Source organism: Anastrepha ludens, chromosome 2, assembly GCF_028408465.1.
Source record: "Anastrepha ludens isolate Willacy chromosome 2, idAnaLude1.1, whole genome shotgun sequence".
Lineage (NCBI taxonomy): Eukaryota > Metazoa > Arthropoda > Insecta > Diptera > Tephritidae > Anastrepha > Anastrepha ludens.
The window spans coordinates 43,231,016-43,250,249 of record NC_071498.1 but is presented as its reverse complement, the minus strand read 5'-3'; the positions used below and the strand labels follow the sequence as shown (position 1 = coordinate 43,250,249).

Sequence of the window (19,234 nt, the reverse complement as noted above, 5' to 3'; positions counted from 1 at the left end):
CTGCCGAAGGGCGACCGCTATTAGAAAAATGTTTTTCATCATGACTATGAGCAGTTATAATCAAGAAACCGACTCTTTTCCCCGAAACCCATCTTCAACAGGCTCTTCAAGACCAACATCCCGTCAAGAAGAGAGTGGCAAACTCAAAGACCATGGAAAAGAGGGGAAATAAATTTTTACACGGATGGATCGAAGCTAGAAAATAAAATAGGCTATGAAAATTTTCTAAAGAATTAGTATTAGAATTATTTGCACGACTTCCGGACTACTGTAGCGTCCACCTGGCAGAAGTATTAGTCATAAAGGAGGTAACTGTAACTGTGTATCTAAACACAGACGCCGTAACAAGAACTACGATAAGAATCTTCTCCCACAGCCAGGCGGCCATCAAATCAATGGAGGCAGTTATACTAAGATCAAAGGTTGCTCAGGAATGCCTGGCAGCTCTAAATGATATTGGCTTCAAAGTCAGCCTTATATATGGGTTCCGGGACATTGAGATATTGAAGGAAATTGCAGGGCCGATAAGCTAGCCAGAAACGGTACTATCTTCCAGAGTATTATATTAATATTCTCCAGGAGGCCAATAGGTCATGGAGAGAAGAAAGTACGTGTGTTACAACTAGGCTAATTTGGCCGCAAATAGATAAGAGAAGAACAGGAGTGTTGCTTAACCTCTGAAGAGAGCATCTCGAAGGTCGTGGCTTGTACCGATCATTGCTGTTAGGTAGGCACTCTTCTAGAAACACTAGAACACTTCCCTTGTAATTGTCCAGCCTTAGCTAGGAGTAGATCAAGGTTATTGGGAAAATTCCAATTTGACATACTCACGGAACTATCCGGTGTTAGGATGGAATATATCCTACGTTTCAGATCACCCAACTTTAATAAAAATCAAGAACGTAACAAGGATTCTCTCCTGAAGGTAGAATACCCAAAAACGTAATTAAATACTAAATTTTCGACATAATTTGCATAAGATATGCCAATTAATTGTGTCTATGGTTTGTTTTTAAATGAAATGAAGGTGAAAGCGTCGCCATGGACGGAAGGATGAAACTCGACGTTCGATTTTCACCAGAAAAGTATTGGAAATCAGTGCGTACTAAAAGAATCGAAGAAGGTTGGTTGGTTGGTTTAAGTGGTGATTCTTCCAGAATTCAACAAGCGCTCCACATCATTTTCATGCCACATCCTCGTTACCAACTTGTTTACCAGTTATTTTCAGCATGACTATATCCAGTCTGTGCGGTTTAGGAACCTTATCAGATTGTTGACATCTAAGCCAGACAGCTGTTCCAGATTCTCGAGCAGCGGTTTACCCAGGGTTAACATTCTGTCCTTCCATAGGGCAGGGCATTGGCAGAGGAAATGGAATATTGTTTCATTTTTCTCCGGTTGCTTACAACTGTGACAGTATGTGTTGTGAGGGATGCCCATTTTGGCTGCTTGTTCTCCCACAGACCAAAAGCCAGTTATGACTGCCGTTAGCATCCAAGCGTCCCGTCGTTTCATGTTTATCAATGTCGACGATTGCTTAAGGTTGTAGGTGGGCCATAACGTTCTGCTAATTTTGCATTTCGTCTGGTCTCTCCATCTGCAATCTGCGATTCGGAGGTATTTTAGGGAAATTGCACTCTTGACTGTACCTAGTGGTGTGAATACCGATTCTGCAAGAGCGTTATTAATGGCAGATCCCCTTCTTGCCAGTTCATCCGCTTTTTCATTGCCTTCAATGAAACAAAAACATTTTTCTAATAGCGGCCGGCCCTCGGCAGGCAATGGCAAACCTCCGAGTGTATTTCTGCCATGAAAAAGCTCCTCATAAAAATATCTGCCGTTCGGAGTCGGCTTAAAACTGTAGGAGGAGGAGCTCGGCCAAACACCGAAAAAGGGTGTACGCGCCAATTATATATATATACAATATATACAATGCTCCGATGTCCCGGGACCCAGATTAAGGTAACTTTATGATTTTCGCTCAAGATGGTAAGGCTAGTCCTGCTTTGTTCCACTACTTTAGAGGTTGTTGTAGCTGAACCCAGTGCCTGGATTGCAGCTTGGCTATCCGATAGAATAGCGATATTGCCCTTAAAAGAGGGATCTGCGATTAGTAGCCTACAAGCTTCCCCATTTGCCAGTACGCAGTCAAAAACTATGGAGAAGTTAAAATGTATTACCATAAAGAGAACATGTGTTTGTGCTGAATAATTCTTGCAGTCTAAAAAATGTCCAACACTAAATAAACATTTATTCGCACATTGAATGTCACCAGCCCTCTCAATTTTTGATTACTACCAATACAGTCCAATCGTGCTAGTCCGACACATACGGGACTGACTCGTTGTCGGATTATCAAATATTCCGGACTACCGAAGGTTCCATTTAATCAATGTTAATTCGAAAATTATGATCAAAATGCATAATGCAAAAATAACCTTTTTATTAATATTTCTTTTAGTGGGGGAACAAAAACGTAACTGCTAAACTTAAAGAAAATAATTATACGAAAAGACAGAAAAAAATCACATCAACACCGTCAGAAATCGCGAGAGAACTGGCGCCGTTCAAATTTAATGACAAAAGCGAGGTGACCGGGAAACAAAACACAATCCCCCTCTGCTGCTCTGCTACGACTGATCAAAATAAAATAATGTCAATTGCATCCATAGACGTTATGAGGTTGTCGGATTACCGAACGTGTCGGATTAAGAAATGTCGGACTATCAGGATTGTACTGTACTTTTTTTTTTTTGATGAGCACCTTTTTGTAACAACTTGCATATATGATTATCAGAATATATTTAATATTAAAAATTATTGTGTTAAAAAATATAACTAATTTATTATATACAGGTATAGAGAAAAATAGCGCACTTCCCCACAATCATATAAAATAAGAATTATTTTTACTGGATGGCCTAGCAAAATAACGGGTGATTTTTTAGCTCTTATCTTTTTAAACAGTTGGTTTAAACAGCTGACGCACGTTTCGTGTTTTGTTTCACTGTCCAACATCTTCAGTTTAGTCTATAATTTAACCATGAATCGTCTGACAAACGAACAACGCTTGCAAATCATTGAATTTTATTATAAAAGTGCGTGTTCTGTTAAGAAAGTTTATCGCGCCCTTCTTCCATTTTATGGTCAGTTTAATCGACCCACTGAAGCGGCTATTCGAGCTATTGTGACTAAATTTTGAACCAAATTTACATTATTGCACATAAAACTACCAACACGCTTACGTAGAGTACGAACTGAAGAAAATATCGCAGCTGTATCGGCCGGTGTTAATGATGACCATCAACTATCGTCGTCGCCGTTCGCAGCAACAACGTGGAACATTTTGTGAAAGGATTTAGTTGTGAAGCCTTTCAAAATACAGCTGGTGCAAAAATTGAAGCCGAACGACCTACCGCAACACAGAATTTTTGGTGAATGGGCTCTGGGAAAGTTGGCCAAAGATCCACTTTTTTATCGAAAAATTGTGTTCAGCGACGAAGCTTATTTTTGGATCAATGGGCACGTAAATAAGCAGAATTGTCGATTTTGAAGGGAAGATCAGCCAGAAGAATTGCAAGAGCTACCAATGTATCCAGAAAAGGTCACAGTTTGGTTCGGTTTATGGACTGGAGGTATCATTGGACCGTACTTCTTCAAGGATGCTACGAATCGTAACGTAACTGTGAATGGTAAGCGGTACCGTGAAATGATATCCAACTTTTTTTTGCCCAAAATGCAAGAGCTTGACTTGCATGACATGTGGTTTCAGCAAGACGGTGCCACATGCCACACAGCACGCGTAACAATGGACTTGTTGAGAGGCGAGTTCGGTGAACATTTAATTTCACGTTTGGGACCTGTCAATTGGCCACCCAGATCGTGCGATATAACGCCTTTAGACATGAGCTTTAACATAGCCCCACAAAAACGGGGGTTAATGCTTCAATTAACGCATTGACCCGATTTACACGAGGAGACATCTGGAAGGGAGACACTGGAAATTCTCTTTTGAAGTTTCATTCGCGTTCACACGGGCAAAAATGTTTTCGCGACATTTTGACATTTAACACTTTAGCATCGTCTGGTTCGGATGTATTCTAGCACGCGCTTACATGTAAAGCAGAGAGCGTTCGACAACAGTTTCTTAAATATATGAATGAAAAATGCAAACTGGTTAAATAATAAATAATTTGTTGTTTTTTTATTGAAATATATTTATAAATTCTTAAACTTGAATAAAAAAATTAAATTAAAAATACTTCATATGTAAATAATTAACTTAAAATTAACTTGAGTAACTAGAAATGCGAGGAAAATTAGAATTCAACATAAACATGCCCCATAATATATTTTAAATTATACCTACTTTACTAGCAAAAATAATCGTGCATTTCCCAAGCAGTGTTCGGATGTTTGTCATCTTTGTTATCTTCCGTTTGCTTGAAAACCAACACATAACTCAGAACCTTCTCCCACAAAAGAAAAAAACGAATGAAGCAACTGTCAAAAATTGGAAAGATTGGAAATACGAATAAGAAGAGCAAAGCGTGTCGCCGAGTACGGGAGACAAAATTCCTTCTCTCTTCCCCGACCGTCCTTCGCCACCGAACAAAATGTTTCCCTTCCAGATGTCTCCTCGTGTAAATCGGGTCATTGGAAGACAACATTAAAGCATTTATATGTGAGAAGCCTTGCGGATAATCACGGGAGCTCCATGGGAGCTCCAACTATGAAGAATTGGAGATTCACAACCGATTTAATCATATATGTAAATATAGGTTTATTCATTTGAGCAAAGGAAACATATTACTATAGTATATAAGATTTGTAAACTTATTGTTAGTTTCTTATACAAGAAAGATTCAATAAATAAAGACAAATGGAAACAAAAAAAAAAAACAAAAATATGTGAGATACCGGGCGAAACATTGGAAAGAGTATGCCAAAATTAGACTAAGCGGATGGACCATTTGAAGCGCAGTCGCGTTCAACATTTGCATGAAATAATCTTCAAAAATTAAATTATATGGACTGTAATATCGATTTAAATAAAAATTTCATGCATTTTTCTGAATTTTACGTGTGTTTTATTGAAAAACTTTCCTATAGCTCTTAAAAAAACACCCTTTATAACTGCGCTATTTCGTTGTCCAAAGCAATAGTAGACATTGCAAATAAAACGTGGCAAACAGAAATAATACAAAAGTTACTTCAAATACGGAAAACGGAAGCTTACATGTAACAGTTATTTAGAGAGTAACCGTTCAACCACTAGCAGGGTTGCATTCAAGCTTGCAAAGATTTTAATCTGGATTCCGGAACTCTACAAACGTTTAATTTTAAGCACAATGGACATGAATTTATAAGTTCAAAAATACAACATATTCAACAATTATATATTATAATTTCCATTTTCACTTTGTACGTTTAAATTTATTTGTACACAATTATTTATAATGAATCTAACAAGCTTCGAACTTTCAAGTTTAATATTTTTCATTTCACACTTTTTCTCAAAAATTCCTCAATATATCTGACCAAATCTTATCTTTGTAAGATGGCAGCATAGTAAAACCATATGTTAATGGCTACAAATGCTGCCAGCTGTGCGCAACACTTTTATTCTCATAGAAATGACATTTAATTTGAATGAAAATTTAAGTTAATTATGTGTATTTATATATTGAACGCCAGGCGTGCGCTGTAGCCAAATAAGTTTGCGTGACTACCACTCAGAAGTGCACAGGTTTAAGTCCCTGTGCATGAAACACCAAATGATAGTGTTTTCTAATAGCGGTCGATCCTCAGCAAACAGTGGGAAACCTTCGAATGTATAAATGCCATTGAATAAAAGTACATTCTTATATGCATTAATTACCAATAAATCCACAAAATTAATCGACCCGTTCACATATGGCAGATTACGTGCAAAATTGACAATCAGCTGTCAATACTATAGTGAAAGGTGTTTCTTCTAGAAATTATGGTTTGTTTATTTATTATTAGCGATATAAAGAAAAGAAAAGGAGAAGGAACAGCTAATTTATTGCCTAATTGGCTGCTAATAATAAACAGTTGGAAGAAAACCGTAAACGACGTTTAATGAGGTTTCAAAAAATCATGGCAGCAATATGTATTCGAAATTCGATGTAACATTTTATGATAAGTAATAAGAGTATAAAGCGTTTATGCACGCACGCTGTTTTCTATTAAATGAATGCATAGTTAATAATACCTAAGAAACAGTTTATTAGAATTATGTCTACAAAGCTGTTTTCTTCGCCCACACCCATTTTATTTAGACTTTGCCCCGACGTTTTTCTTTACATTCGTAAAAATAATGATCGAAGTATGGTTATTGTCTGGGATTATTTTATAATCGCAGATTTTTGGAAAGAAATGGTGTATGGGGAACCTGTCTTTTGACGTGATAACGTCTTAAAATTCGATTTAACAGGCTGCACGCACGAAAAAATGTGTCGTTACCTTCCTCATTAGTGTTACCTTGCTCATTTGTCGTTACCTTGCTCATTGCCGTTACCTTGAATGAACTGCAAGCGAAAGCGCGGAACGACAAAGCAAACGAACGGCAGCGTTCGACATCTTGCTCTCTCCTACTTAAGTGAGCGTATATATGTATGTATATGCGCATATGTACATATATAAATTCACGTATTTGTATTTGCATATGCCTTCTTATTGATTATTATTAATTTGATTTACTTGAAGAGTTTAAAATAAAGTTTGTTAATAATACCTGTTGTTTTAATGTTATTATTATTAATTTTTTTATTATATATGAAGGAAAAAATGTATGGTAATATTTACCACATACCTTATAAGATATGTTGTATACTAATATATGTATATAAATATGCATATCCATACAAAATATCTATCAAACAAATAAAATTAAAATTTTGTTTTGAAAATTGCAACCATTCCATCAATATTTTCTTATGACGTTGTCACGTTAAACTATCGTCAGTAAACCGACTTTACAGACAACCTCTTTTTTTAATTAGGGCTTGGGAGTTAAACACGAAAAAGTAGATCATATACTTATATGTGAACATATTATAAGCTCCTTATAAAAATCATTTGTCGTTCGTCTTAAAACTGCAGGTTCCTCCATTTGTGTGACAACATAAGACACCCTCCATAAATAGAAGGAGGAGCTTTTCCTATTCTACATAAAATACTATAGAATATAATAAATTTAAAATATGCAATTTTATTTAAGTAGTAAAGTAGGAATAAAAGTGCAATCAATCTTACAATCATTTTACACCGTACTGGCAACTCCATGCATAACAGCTGATTTGTTCTGGTTTACACAATGCGGTTGGTTCTGTAGGAGGTTTTCTACAACAGTAGAAATAGTGTAAAATTTATTATATTAAGTGCAAATATAAATTATTTGGTGCGCCTGCAAAAACACGAACATCATAGAAAAAATGGATATCGACAAAACATTACTGATCCCAAATAATGAACACAAAACAGATATAAAAACACCTTTTCTCATTGGTGTGGCGGGTGGAACTGCCAGTGGAAAGGTGAGTATGGAAAAGTGCGCCACTTCGTCGAGGACGAAAAATGTGCGGCTTCTAAAATATAAACGGGATTCGCACTAGCTTGCTTTGTCTGAAAGTGTTGTGAAATAGTAGTGTCGGAATTAAACAGACTATTGTGAAGTTGCATGTGGTGCTTTTATCCTCTTGATGCTTGGATATAGATACCACAATACCAATAAGTACTCTTTTGTAGTGTAAAGGATATGTGATAAATCATTAATATGGTGGTGTCACTGAATTGCAACACCCCTTCGTAGCTAATTTCCTCAAAGCATTACCGCATTGCATCAGGTACACCCTTTTAAAATGGTGATATGGTTTTTAATTAATTAAAATTACAGCTTCTAGTGCCTTCTAAATTTTGTTAGCAGTTTACCATTAAACATTACAAGTAAACCCTCAGTTTGGTATAAAACCACTGTTATCATTAATATGTGTATGCCATACACTGTAATATCAAAACCTTATTATTGCAGTCGACAGTATGTAATAAAATTATGGAACAGCTGGGCCAAGCTGATATGGATCAAGCGCAGCGGCAGGTAATTAATGAACGCATACTTTTAACGATTACATATTCATATTGTCGGAGAGCAATTTCTATTCTAGTTAATCCTTTTTTTTAGGTTGTCTCAATCAGTCAAGATAGCTTTTACCGTGAGCTAACACCCGCTGAAAAAACGAAAGCTCAAAAGGGTCTCTTCAATTTCGATCACCCGGATGCGTTCAATGAGAATTTGATGTATGATTCGTTGCAGGATATATTAAAAGGCAAAATTGTTAAGGTGCCATGTTATGATTATCGCGCAAATTCGCTGTAAGTATTAATATTTTAAGGCTTATTTTTATTAAAGTGACCAGTGCACACTGTTGCTAAAGCTTCTATAAGTGCGCTATGTATCCTTTCACAACAAAAGTAATAAGTAAATAAATTTATTATGAGTATTCTAAAATAATTAAAAGCAAATTTATTTAGTACTAGGATCGCCCGTACGTCGAAATTTCGACGTTATATAAATACGGAGAGCAAAATTTTGTCGTACCTTTTTTTAGTATTTATAGTCATAGAAAAAAGTTGAAACATATTATATATAAATGGATAGCTTATGTTGAAACTTTTTACATGATATATTATATGTGAATAGATGTAGTAAAATTAAATGTGAAAAATATCCCATTTTACATGTATTAAGACATTAACAATTTTTCCGATAGCCAAGCTGCGATCAAGGCACTGTCGTCGCCGTATTGCAGCTCTCTTCTGGTGAACTCCTGTAAGGAGGAACTCAAACATCTCAATCGAGCATGAAACATCTCCCTTATCTGGGTTCCTTGGCACAGGAATATAGAAGGAAATGAAATGGCCGACGAGCTTGCCAGGAAGGGGTCGGCAGAACCGGTTTCAGCTGTCCCTCTCGCAGACATCGGGTCCCGCTATTTCGAAAACACTATGGCTTCAATACGACAGAAATACAACGCTTAAGGTGATGGGAATCCCCCGCCATTCAATTTCCAAACTCATTGCGGTGTTCACTGGTAACTGGGTGATCGGTACTCATGCGGAGAAGCTTGGAATTCCGTACAACCCCTATTGGAGAAGCTGTGGGGATCCTACAGAGAAAGAGACTCTTTCTCTGCAAATGCCCGGCTCTGGCGGATAGGCGCTTGAGATTCCTTAGCGTGCTCCATGACCATCATAGTTTCTGAATCAAATTTATAATAGTATTGATTCACAATATATAAGTTTCCTGTTGTTTCATGAACTTTTATATCACGATACATATATATAATATCATGATACATACTATAACATGATATATCATAATACAGGTAAAATAGTGTGATTAATTTTACCTGCACCTATTCACTTATGTATCTATTTTAATACATTGTGCAAACCGTCTCCACATATGCTATCCATTGGTATATGTTTCAACTTTTTTCTCTGACTATAAATACTAAAACAAGGTACGACAAAATTTTGCTCTCCGTATTAATATTATATCGTCCCCTTAGTATTAAAATAGCCTATAAATTTTTTGATGCTTTGAGAAAATGAATTTCAAACTTTTTGTCGAAAGTAGCTCTCACTCAAATCTCGTTATGTCTGTAAATATTTATTATTTTTGACTGACGTTTTGACGCACTTTGTGGAACTAGAATTTGACCAAATTTTGACCACATATAAAATCGACGATGGAGAATCCAAAAATTCAATAAAAAAATAATAGCCTATGAGCACATAGGCTATTGTTATACTAAGGGGACGATATATAGATTTGGCAGTAAACTTTTTTAAATACATGCTGCCATTGCTGCCGTAGCCGAATGGGTTGGTGCGTGACTACCATTCGGAATTCACAGAGTGAACGTCGTTTCGAATCTCAGTGAAACACCAAAATTAGGAAAAACATATTTCTAATAGCGGTCGCCCCTCGGCAGGCAATAGCAAACCTCCGAGTGTATTTCTGCCATGAAAAAGCTCCTCATAAAAAACATTGCCGTTCGGTGTCGGCTTGAAACTGTAGGTCGCTCTATTTGTGGAACAACATCAAGACGCACATCACAAATAGGAGGAGGAGCTCGGTCAAACACTCAAAAAGGGTGTACGCGCATATTATATGTATACATATATAATTTAAAAGTAGTGCTTCGCAAATCATCCACTATTGTAGCAGAACGTGGCCTATAAATCGGAACTTTTATTGTTCTTGTACGTGTAACAGTATGAAACACTGCTCATAAATTTTGGTGAATCTGTTAACTTTAGAAAACAATTTTAAAATATGAATGGAAATAGGGCGCTTAGGCCGTTCCCTCCCGAGAGCCGGCTCCGAAACGACCCGGATTCACTATACATCCTGCCAAGGACTATCACTCCAGCACTTCATTCCGGCAGCCGGTTCTACGTTAGCTGAAAGACTCGAGCTTTTCCCGACCAAGGGTTGTCTAGTAACTCCAGCAGCACTCTCCGTACATGTATGGGGAATGTTATTGCTGCGACAACAACAACAGTTCGCTTATATTAATAAACCTTAGACTTTTTGGTATTTTTTTTTTCTTTCTTAGCGATTGCAATGTAATCAGCAGCCAGTTCAATGCCCACCGCCTCGCCTAGGCGCACAAATTTATTAAATTAATCATGTTTACTTTGCTTGTTTGTCATATACGCACCCCACAAATTTACATGTGTGGCATGATACGACAATTCTCTGGTAATAAAGGGTGTTTTTTTTAGAGGTTAGGTTTTCAAGATGAAATAAAACGTATATAATTTAATGTTATGGCCAAGAATTTAGCTTTAATATAAAGATACGTGTTTGCCATTATGTTTTAAAAATGATTTCGGGCAAGTGGCCGCCGCGGTTGGCTCGAATAAATTCCAGCCGAGAGGCCCAATTTTCGACCACTTTTTGCAGCAATTGGGGCCGTATGTCAGCAATAACGCGCCGAATATTCTCTTCCAAGACGTCAATCGTCTCGGGCTTATCTGCGTAGACAAGCGACTTCACATAGCCCCACAAGAAATAGTCCAGCGGTGTTATATCGCACGATCTTGGAGGTCACGCCATAGGTCCACGGCGCGAGATAATGCGCTCACCAAAAGTTTCCTTCAATAAATCGATTGTTGCGTTGGCTGTATGGCATGTAGCGCCGTCTTGTTGGAATCAAAGGTCGTCCACATCAACATCGTCCAATTCAGGCACGAAAAAGTCATTAATCCAATCTAAAAAAAACACCCTTTACAAATAGTTTCGGCGGCTTGATAATTAATTTAATCTGCATTTAATTTGACTGCATAGTTTAAAATAACAAAAGAAAAAATCCAGTTCGATACCACGCCCCTATAACAATGTTATCTCATTTAAATTAGGTGATAATTGCTAGTTATTTATTTATTTAGTGATATATTTCTTATTGCTTTCTATCATATATATGTGTGTACCTTATAGTGACCATGAAAATATGCTAACTATTTATCCGGCTGATGTGGTGCTGTTCGAGGGTATACTAGTATTTTATTTTCCCAAAATACGTGACCTCTTTCACATGAAACTATTTGTGGATACAGACTCTGATACGCGGTTGGCGCGAAGAGGTGAAGTTTATACAAACACAACATTTCTTATTTGCATTCATTTGCTTATTAATACTCTATTATGTAATTTTAGTGCCGCGTGATATCAATGAACGTGGTCGCGATTTAGACGCCGTACTGACGCAGTATATGACATTCGTTAAGCCTGCCTTTGAAGAGTTTTGCTCGCCGGTAAGTGGAGCGGGCGCATACCTATGTGCATAAACAAGCATTCTTACATACATATTTTTGTGTATACAATAAAATAAAATATATATAAGTTTTACTATGTCTGACAAGTATATTTTTCTCCTATTTGTAGACGAAAAAATTCGCAGATGTAATAATACCGCGTGGTGCTGATAACACAGGTTCGTAGCGTTTCATTTGCTCTAATTTCATTTGTATACTTATTTATTATTGTTTCCTTATTTTTGTCAAAAAGTTAACAGTTGATAACAGTTATACTATACATACTCGTTAAGTAGCATTTAGTTGCGCTTCTTTGGTTGTTACTAAGTTACTTTGAAAAAAAATAAAATAAATAAATATACCTACATAGAGCGATTACTTAGTTACTTAGCTACTTTTTACAAATTTATTAAATGCGTAAAGTAATCTCTTTCAAACTTTTCTCAATAACACAAAATTCAAACAAAAATACACAACATTTTTCTGGGTTTGTATTGTACGAAGAAAATACTATAAAAATCGCGTAAAAATATTTTGATATAAGTATTTGAGTTACACGTTGCTGTTTGAGTTTTTGATTTTTTGTTTTTTTTTTTTGTTTTGTTTTTTTTTTTTTCGTTTTTGTGTATAATCAACTTAGTTAATTATTTTTTTCTTCGTGGTGTTGTTGAATTTGTTCTTGCTTGATTTCCAGTTCCGTTTTTTGTTACTTGTTATATTTCTTACAGTTGCCATTGATCTCATTGTACATCATATCGGAGAAATTCTTAGACCCGGCGGCAGCACTAACAACTTAAATGCCTCCTCGTCAGTACACACAACAATAAATAGTACAGCTGGCGGCATGGTGCGCGAACACTAGAAATAAATGAACAAACAAACAATTAGGCAAAACAATTATAAAAAAAAAAAAAAAAAAATATTTTACATAAGATAGGAAATAATTCGATTGGCAAATTATTCAGGCGAGCAAACATTTACACACACATACACACGCACACATACATACATATATATTATATAATGTGTCTTGTTAAATAAACACTTAGAATGTGCAGTGCACGCTATCAACACCGCTAATATGCAAGCAAAAAACAAAAAGCAAAAACCGCACAAAAGAAGAAATTAGTAAAATGCAAATTGTTTAACATCTCCGCTAATGTTTTTTGTATTTAATTTTTCATAGGCTTAAGCTATACAATAGTTGTGAGCAAAATACCATAACAGATTTTGTTGGTCAATAACACACTAAGTTCATACATACAGCTATGGGCAGAATAATAGCACACCTGTATAAATTACATTTAACAGTAGTTGCACATATATTTTTAACTACAAAACGTTTTTTTATTATGAAAAATGTCAATTTAATATAAATGCAAAAATATAAACTTATGTATTGTATATTCGTTTACTCTTTTAAATTAATTTAGCCTGTTATGCGACAACTTTAGTAGGCAAAGAAATAGCACACACAGAAGTACAAGTTGTGCCGTGAAAACTCTAAGCCTATGTATATTACTATGGAAAAAGTGTTTAATTTACATTTCCATTCCCACGACAGCCAGTTCTACGTTATGGGAATGAGCCGGAAAAAGACTTGTCACTCCAGCACCATAGCGTGTGCATTTATAGGGAACTCACAAAAGGCCACATTAATGAATTCTTTAGGAAATGGGAAGAAAGAAAACTTGCCGCACACTGGCTAATCTGTGCCGGTCAGCGTTAAGCCAAACTATTCCTAAGTCCCAACAAAGGAATATCTGACAAACTTCGCTCACTAAACAGAGTAGATCTGCGTCTTTTAACAGGACGTCTTACAGGTCACTGCGGCTTGAGGTATCATCTAAATAATATTGGTCTATCCGAGACCAATGTCTGCCGCTTTTGCGAAATGGACATAGAAAGCTCAGAACATGTGCTTTGTGAATGTTCTGCTTTGGGCAGACAGAGACTTCACCATCTCGGTGGTATCGTAGTATCTCCATGCAATCTTTGGAACAACAAACCCAAAATTGTGCTAAAATTTTTAAAAAGCCTAAAACTCTAGGGTTACAAAATAGATCAGCTCTGGTCGCAGTGCGTAATGGCCTTCTAATAATAATAATAATAATGGGGAATGTTTATGCTGCTACAACAAGAATCTTTATGTTGCTACAACAAGAATTTTTATGCCGGTCTGGTCGCCCGGCATCAGTTATACGCAATGGACAAAGACATGTCAAAATCCTGCAACGAGTACAACTACGGGATGCCTGCTGATGTCCCCTCGTAACAGCTTCACAAGCAGGCTTCCATACGCCCCGTTAAGCAGCACAGCAAAATTCTCAGTGAGCAATTTCTATTAGGGTGCTATAGAAAGTATCACCTCTGCAGACATTTGCTAGAGCTTGAGCCACCTCCCAGGCATGTCAAGAGGTGTCTCTTCAACTTCACTGACGAGATCCAGGACAAAACACACCTACAATCACTGGACCGCGCAGAGTATTTTTTTTTTTGTTTTGTTTCTTGCAGAGGAGGTTAAAATCGAAAATGTCAGAAACATCATCAAAGGTGCCATCACACCAGTGGTATGTGGGGCAAGCTCCCACTAAGCCTATAACATTCCTTCACTCTCGGATGATTCCACCCTGAGACTGTTAAAAACAGTTTCATCAAGGTGGAGCCGTGTTTATACCTTTTAGACACACCAGGTACCTGCGTCCATGCTGCTCTCTTAATTGCGTAGGTTAAACTCCTACCTTTCGAGCATCGACCTGTATGCCCAGTATGTAAAGGCACACGAAGACGATCGGTGAATGTACCGCTCTGGCAAGGTTCACTAAACTGGTACAACAACAGCAACAGGGTGTTATTTAAGGAGTGCCTCATTAGAAATTGGTTCATCTAAATAATATCATATCTCAACAACCATTTCTGCGATTTTGAAAAAAATTATTATCTACAAAAGATAATTTAATGCCCACTATGCTCATTGTACTATTTAGGTTACAAAAACTAGTTTTGAAGTGTAAAGGTTTTGGCCTACCTTTCTGCACTAATTAGGGCGCGATCCACTTTGGACAAGAACAAAGTTAAGATACAGATGTAGGCGTTCAATGCCGATGTGTCAATAATAAGAGGTTGCCTCTTATACTTTGCGCCCAATAATGAAATAGTAAAATATTAATGAAAATGGGTTGGTTATTTGTCAAAATATTCTCCTTGGAAGTCAATACGCTTCAGCATTCGCTTGAACGACTTAAATCCCCAAATTCATATGTATGTCTGTGTTATTAGAGTAAGCAGAGTTGAAAGTCAACTTCCACTTTGAACAACTAGCGTGTTTTAAACCAGCAAAGTTTTGTTTATTTTCTCGAATTTTATCTGAAACCACATCGCTCATGTATGAGGCCAGTAAGTATACAAGAATGTCTGATAAGATCTGATCTTTGCTAATGTCATTTTTGTTTTTAAACAATACTATAGTCTCCTCAACCTGATATGCTAGAATCGCTTTGATGACTGCCTCTATAGTTCACCGTTCATGGTTAACTGTTTAGTAGGCAACATAGAGAAAATAAATCCACCTCGGAAATAACTTTCGAAGTCATCATATCCTAATGAAGTCATGTGTTTGATTGTTACAGGTCGATTAATTTTTGGGAATTTCTTTAGAACTGCGAAACCAACTTCTGGGCAACTGTTGAGAATTCGTGGAAGAGTAATAGTTTCTCTGTTGGATTGTGTTGCGATGACATTTTTTGTGATGCGATATAATTTAACTAATATAACTCAGAACTATACCGCTGAGTTTCTTGTTTAACCTTGCCCGTCTTAGATATTATTGCTGAACCTCGTGAGAGCATCAATACTATAAGAAATTATATCTGTTTCTTACGAGCTTCGGCATCGGGCTGAAGTTTGGACATAAGCTTTCTTATGAACACTGGATTGAAACCTTGATAGGAGACTGTATTTATCATGCTTTGCATTACATCGTCGGTTGATAGATATATTATCATCATTGAAATAAAGTCGTCAGTTTCAGGTGCTTCTGTTTCCAATACTTGAATATCAAAAGTAGAAGGTCTAGTTGTCATAGCAGATGAGATCTCATCACCTAGATCAAAAACATTCCCTCCTTGTGCCATTTTTGTAACTTTGGTTCTTCCTGACATACCTATAGATAGGTATGATAAACTTTGACTACTTGACTCAGAAAAGGTTGCTGAGGAACTCACTAAACTTTGTGATGTGGATGGACAAACACAAGGGTCAATGTCACACTGACAGCATACACTTGTTTGCTCAGGAGTTTTCTTCAAAATCTTCTTCTTCCTCGGGATCCAATGAGCCTTCTGATTTAACACTCTGAATTCTGACAGATGAGTTTTTAGACCAGCTGCAGATGTCTTAATTCCAGGATATATCTTATCAAGGAAAGCTTTTATCTTCTTTTCGTTGTCTGGTAAACTTAAGAATGTTATTCTTGGTGTTCTAGTTAGAGAAATGCCAAAGGCTTTCAGATAATCAAATAAAGTAGAATCCGTTTTGAAGTTAAAAATGATATTCTCTTATATTTTAAAGGCTGTCTACGTGTGTTTCTATTGCTCTTCATTGCTATTGCTCTTCTATTGCGCACTTCAGCACTTTTGCCACTTAGAAGTGGATACCTCCAAAATGAGTTGTTTAAGGTCTTCTTCGGGCGTTGAAAAACATTAAGCTCACATTATATTTTTGCATCATTAGACCAGCCTAATTAATCTTTTGAGTGCTCAAAAACTCTCTTGTGTGGCCGATACGTGAGAGCTCGAATTGCCTTGGTGAAGGGTAATTCGCCTTTGGCGGTCGGTTTTCCTTAATTCTCCGAAAACTTCAGACAAACAAATGGTTGTGTAACACTCAGACTTGAGTGTCTTAAGTTTCTGTAGTGGTATAGTTGCGCCATGACCAGATTTTCCGAGAAAATATATGATTATTTACATTGAGGTGCGTCTTCCGCGAACAATTTTGTGTTGGCTTACTGATATTTTGTTTTCGGCTCATTAGATTAGATTCTCTATGAGGTTTGCACTTCGACCTCATTGTCTTTTGTGCATTGTACTCATCACGGTACCTCATCAAGACACTTCCCTTATTAAACTCAGGATGGAGCTGGGTTGGATTGAGCGTATATACCTTTTTTCTGGCTGCAATTGGTCAATATGTCTCAACCTTCTCCGCGCTATAGCGCTGCATTGCAGGAGAAGGTGCATTGAAGCCCTCCTGGTCGCCGAAACGACAAGAATCAGTAGACCAGCTCCCGATCATGTGCAGATGACTTCGCTGTTTGCAGTGACTTTTGAAAATGCCCGTGAGCATTCTCAGTTTATTCTTGGAAAGGGTTATGAAATTTTTAATCCTCTTTTGGTTGTACCCTCCTCGTAGGGATTTCCCCTGGTGTAACCCCATAGTTTGGTGCCAGCAAACATCCCTTAGCCCTACCTCTTCACTTATAAGCTTCTTCTTGATGGTGTGTTGTCCCGTATCATGGAAGTGCTCGGGTCCTATTTAAGGCCAGGCGGCAGCCTCTCTCGCCAATGCGTCCAATATTTCATTCCCAGTTATACCCCAGTGTCCTGGAATCCGAATTGGCCGGATGCAATTGTGCGTTCCTAGTAGATTAAGTTTCTCGATGCACTCAAGGACTTGTGAGGATTTGATCTCACAGGACGATAATGCCATGAGTGCCGCTTGAATGTCAGAATGTCAATTCGCTCTTTCCAAAAATATCTCTGCACATTTCCGACACATATGCACAGATCCAAGATTCGTCAACTGTTACGATGCCATAGACATGCTTTGAAACATGACATGCTTTCAACATTTGTTTTCACCAATCGACAGGAGTCCTGTTTTGGACAATTGCCAAATTATAGGGTATCCAATGAGAACAAATTTTCCTGGTGTCCAAATGCTCATTCAATATGAATGACTGCTGGTCCCGTTAATGCCCAGAGAATACTTCTATCTCCCAATGTGTCACATGATGATCTTGCATTATCAATTGACGCACAGCATCGACTGGTTCTGGTACAAAAACCGTTTTTGGACGGCCTTCACCATATTCATCCTGCTTGGATGGACAGCCACGTTGGAACTTGTACCAGTGTTTCACGGTAGCTTGTGTGGTGTTTCAATGCCAAATGGCGGAGTAAATGAATCAATGCACCCTTGTCTCGATAATCCACGTCGAAAGGAAGAAATAAAGCTCGTAAGTGAAAACGTGTTTTTTCCTTTGTAAACATATGCGAAAGGTGAGTGACACCTTTGCGACATTTGCTGATTGAGAGATCCCACGCTAAGCTGTTGCCTCCTCCTCATTGGTTGGCATCCCTTAGGGTAACGCCGATAGTTGTTGACTTTTTAAGTTTTTGTTAGAGAGGTTACAAGATTAATTTATTCTTCCCGGCCTGTTGCTGTCCCTTTGTATGGTTCCATTGCAGTACTCTTATACAAGTCGGCGCAAAATCAATCATGCAATTTTGGTTTTGAATACTTTCTTTTATTAAATAAATAAAAAAATATTTTGTGTGATGGAAATGTTTATTTGGATCTTCCAGATTTTTTCTGCTTTCCGTCAAATGTCTGCCGCCAGTATTGATGCACATTTGAGCCCGTTTTATCGCATTTTCCATGATTTAGCGCAACATCCCTGGTAATTTTTCTGCTTATTGTCTGAAGCTTCTTGGCATTACCTCGCGAACTCAAATAGTTCCAAAGAAAAAAATGTGAAGGGGTGAAATCGGGTGATTTTGCTGGACAATGGATTTAAGCTGTTTTTAAGGGATGTAGAGCTTACACTGTTAAAAACTCTAACAATCACCCGCAAACCGAATGAAGGTTAGTTAAATATCTTAGCAATGTTGCGACAAATTTTATCTTTCAAAGCTTTAATTGTTTCTAGTGAATTTACGTTCACCCTATCTTTGAGATAGTCTCTCAGAAAATAATCCAGGTTGGATGAACTTCCGTTTGCAATAAATTACTTGAGTGGCACAAACGTGCATTCAGTTTAACAAATGGGTCTTCGTGATTTTTATTTACAGATTTTCTCCACAAATATTCAACTATAACATCTGTAAAACAAACAGGGTGGTTATAGTTTTCTTTATTAAAATATCTTTTGACAACGCGCCATTGGGACTCAATTCTTTGCGTGTGAGTACCATCCTCCGCCACAAAGGGGTTGTCGGGGTCGCTGTGGTTTACTTTTTTGTGCTCATAACCATAATTAGCCAAGCAGTCATATGCTCTCCAGAAGTCCGTATGTATAATAGAGCCTTCTTTGACGTGCTTTCTAATTAAAGGTAAGAGCACATCCGCGGAACGTATGTTGTCTGGACACACTTCTAGGCGGAGA

The 19,234-nt window shown here is 37.3% G+C and overlaps 1 protein-coding gene across 4 annotated transcripts in view; it reads left to right on the top strand.

The window, feature by feature from the left end:
- The first annotated feature begins 7,319 nt into the window (after positions 1 to 7,319).
- Positions 7,320 to 19,234, top strand: part of LOC128869765 (uridine-cytidine kinase) — a 33,146-nt gene continuing 21,231 nt past the window's right edge. For 3 of the 4 annotated variants that reach the window (XR_008455363.1, XM_054112380.1, XM_054112377.1), the window contains exons 1-6: positions 7,320 to 7,562; positions 8,057 to 8,122; positions 8,207 to 8,397; positions 11,534 to 11,679; positions 11,753 to 11,850; positions 11,981 to 12,029. Coding sequence is in view for 3 of the 4 variants with exons in the window: in XM_054112380.1 (XP_053968355.1) it covers positions 7,461 to 7,562; positions 8,057 to 8,122; positions 8,207 to 8,397; positions 11,534 to 11,679; positions 11,753 to 11,850; positions 11,981 to 12,029 (652 nt within the window). In the remaining variant the exon portion in view is untranslated. Of the gene's footprint in view, positions 7,563 to 8,056; positions 8,123 to 8,206; positions 8,398 to 11,533; positions 11,680 to 11,752; positions 11,851 to 11,980; positions 12,030 to 12,578; positions 13,514 to 19,234 lie in introns of those variants that run through there. The other variant, XM_054112381.1, reaches the window with a different exon arrangement.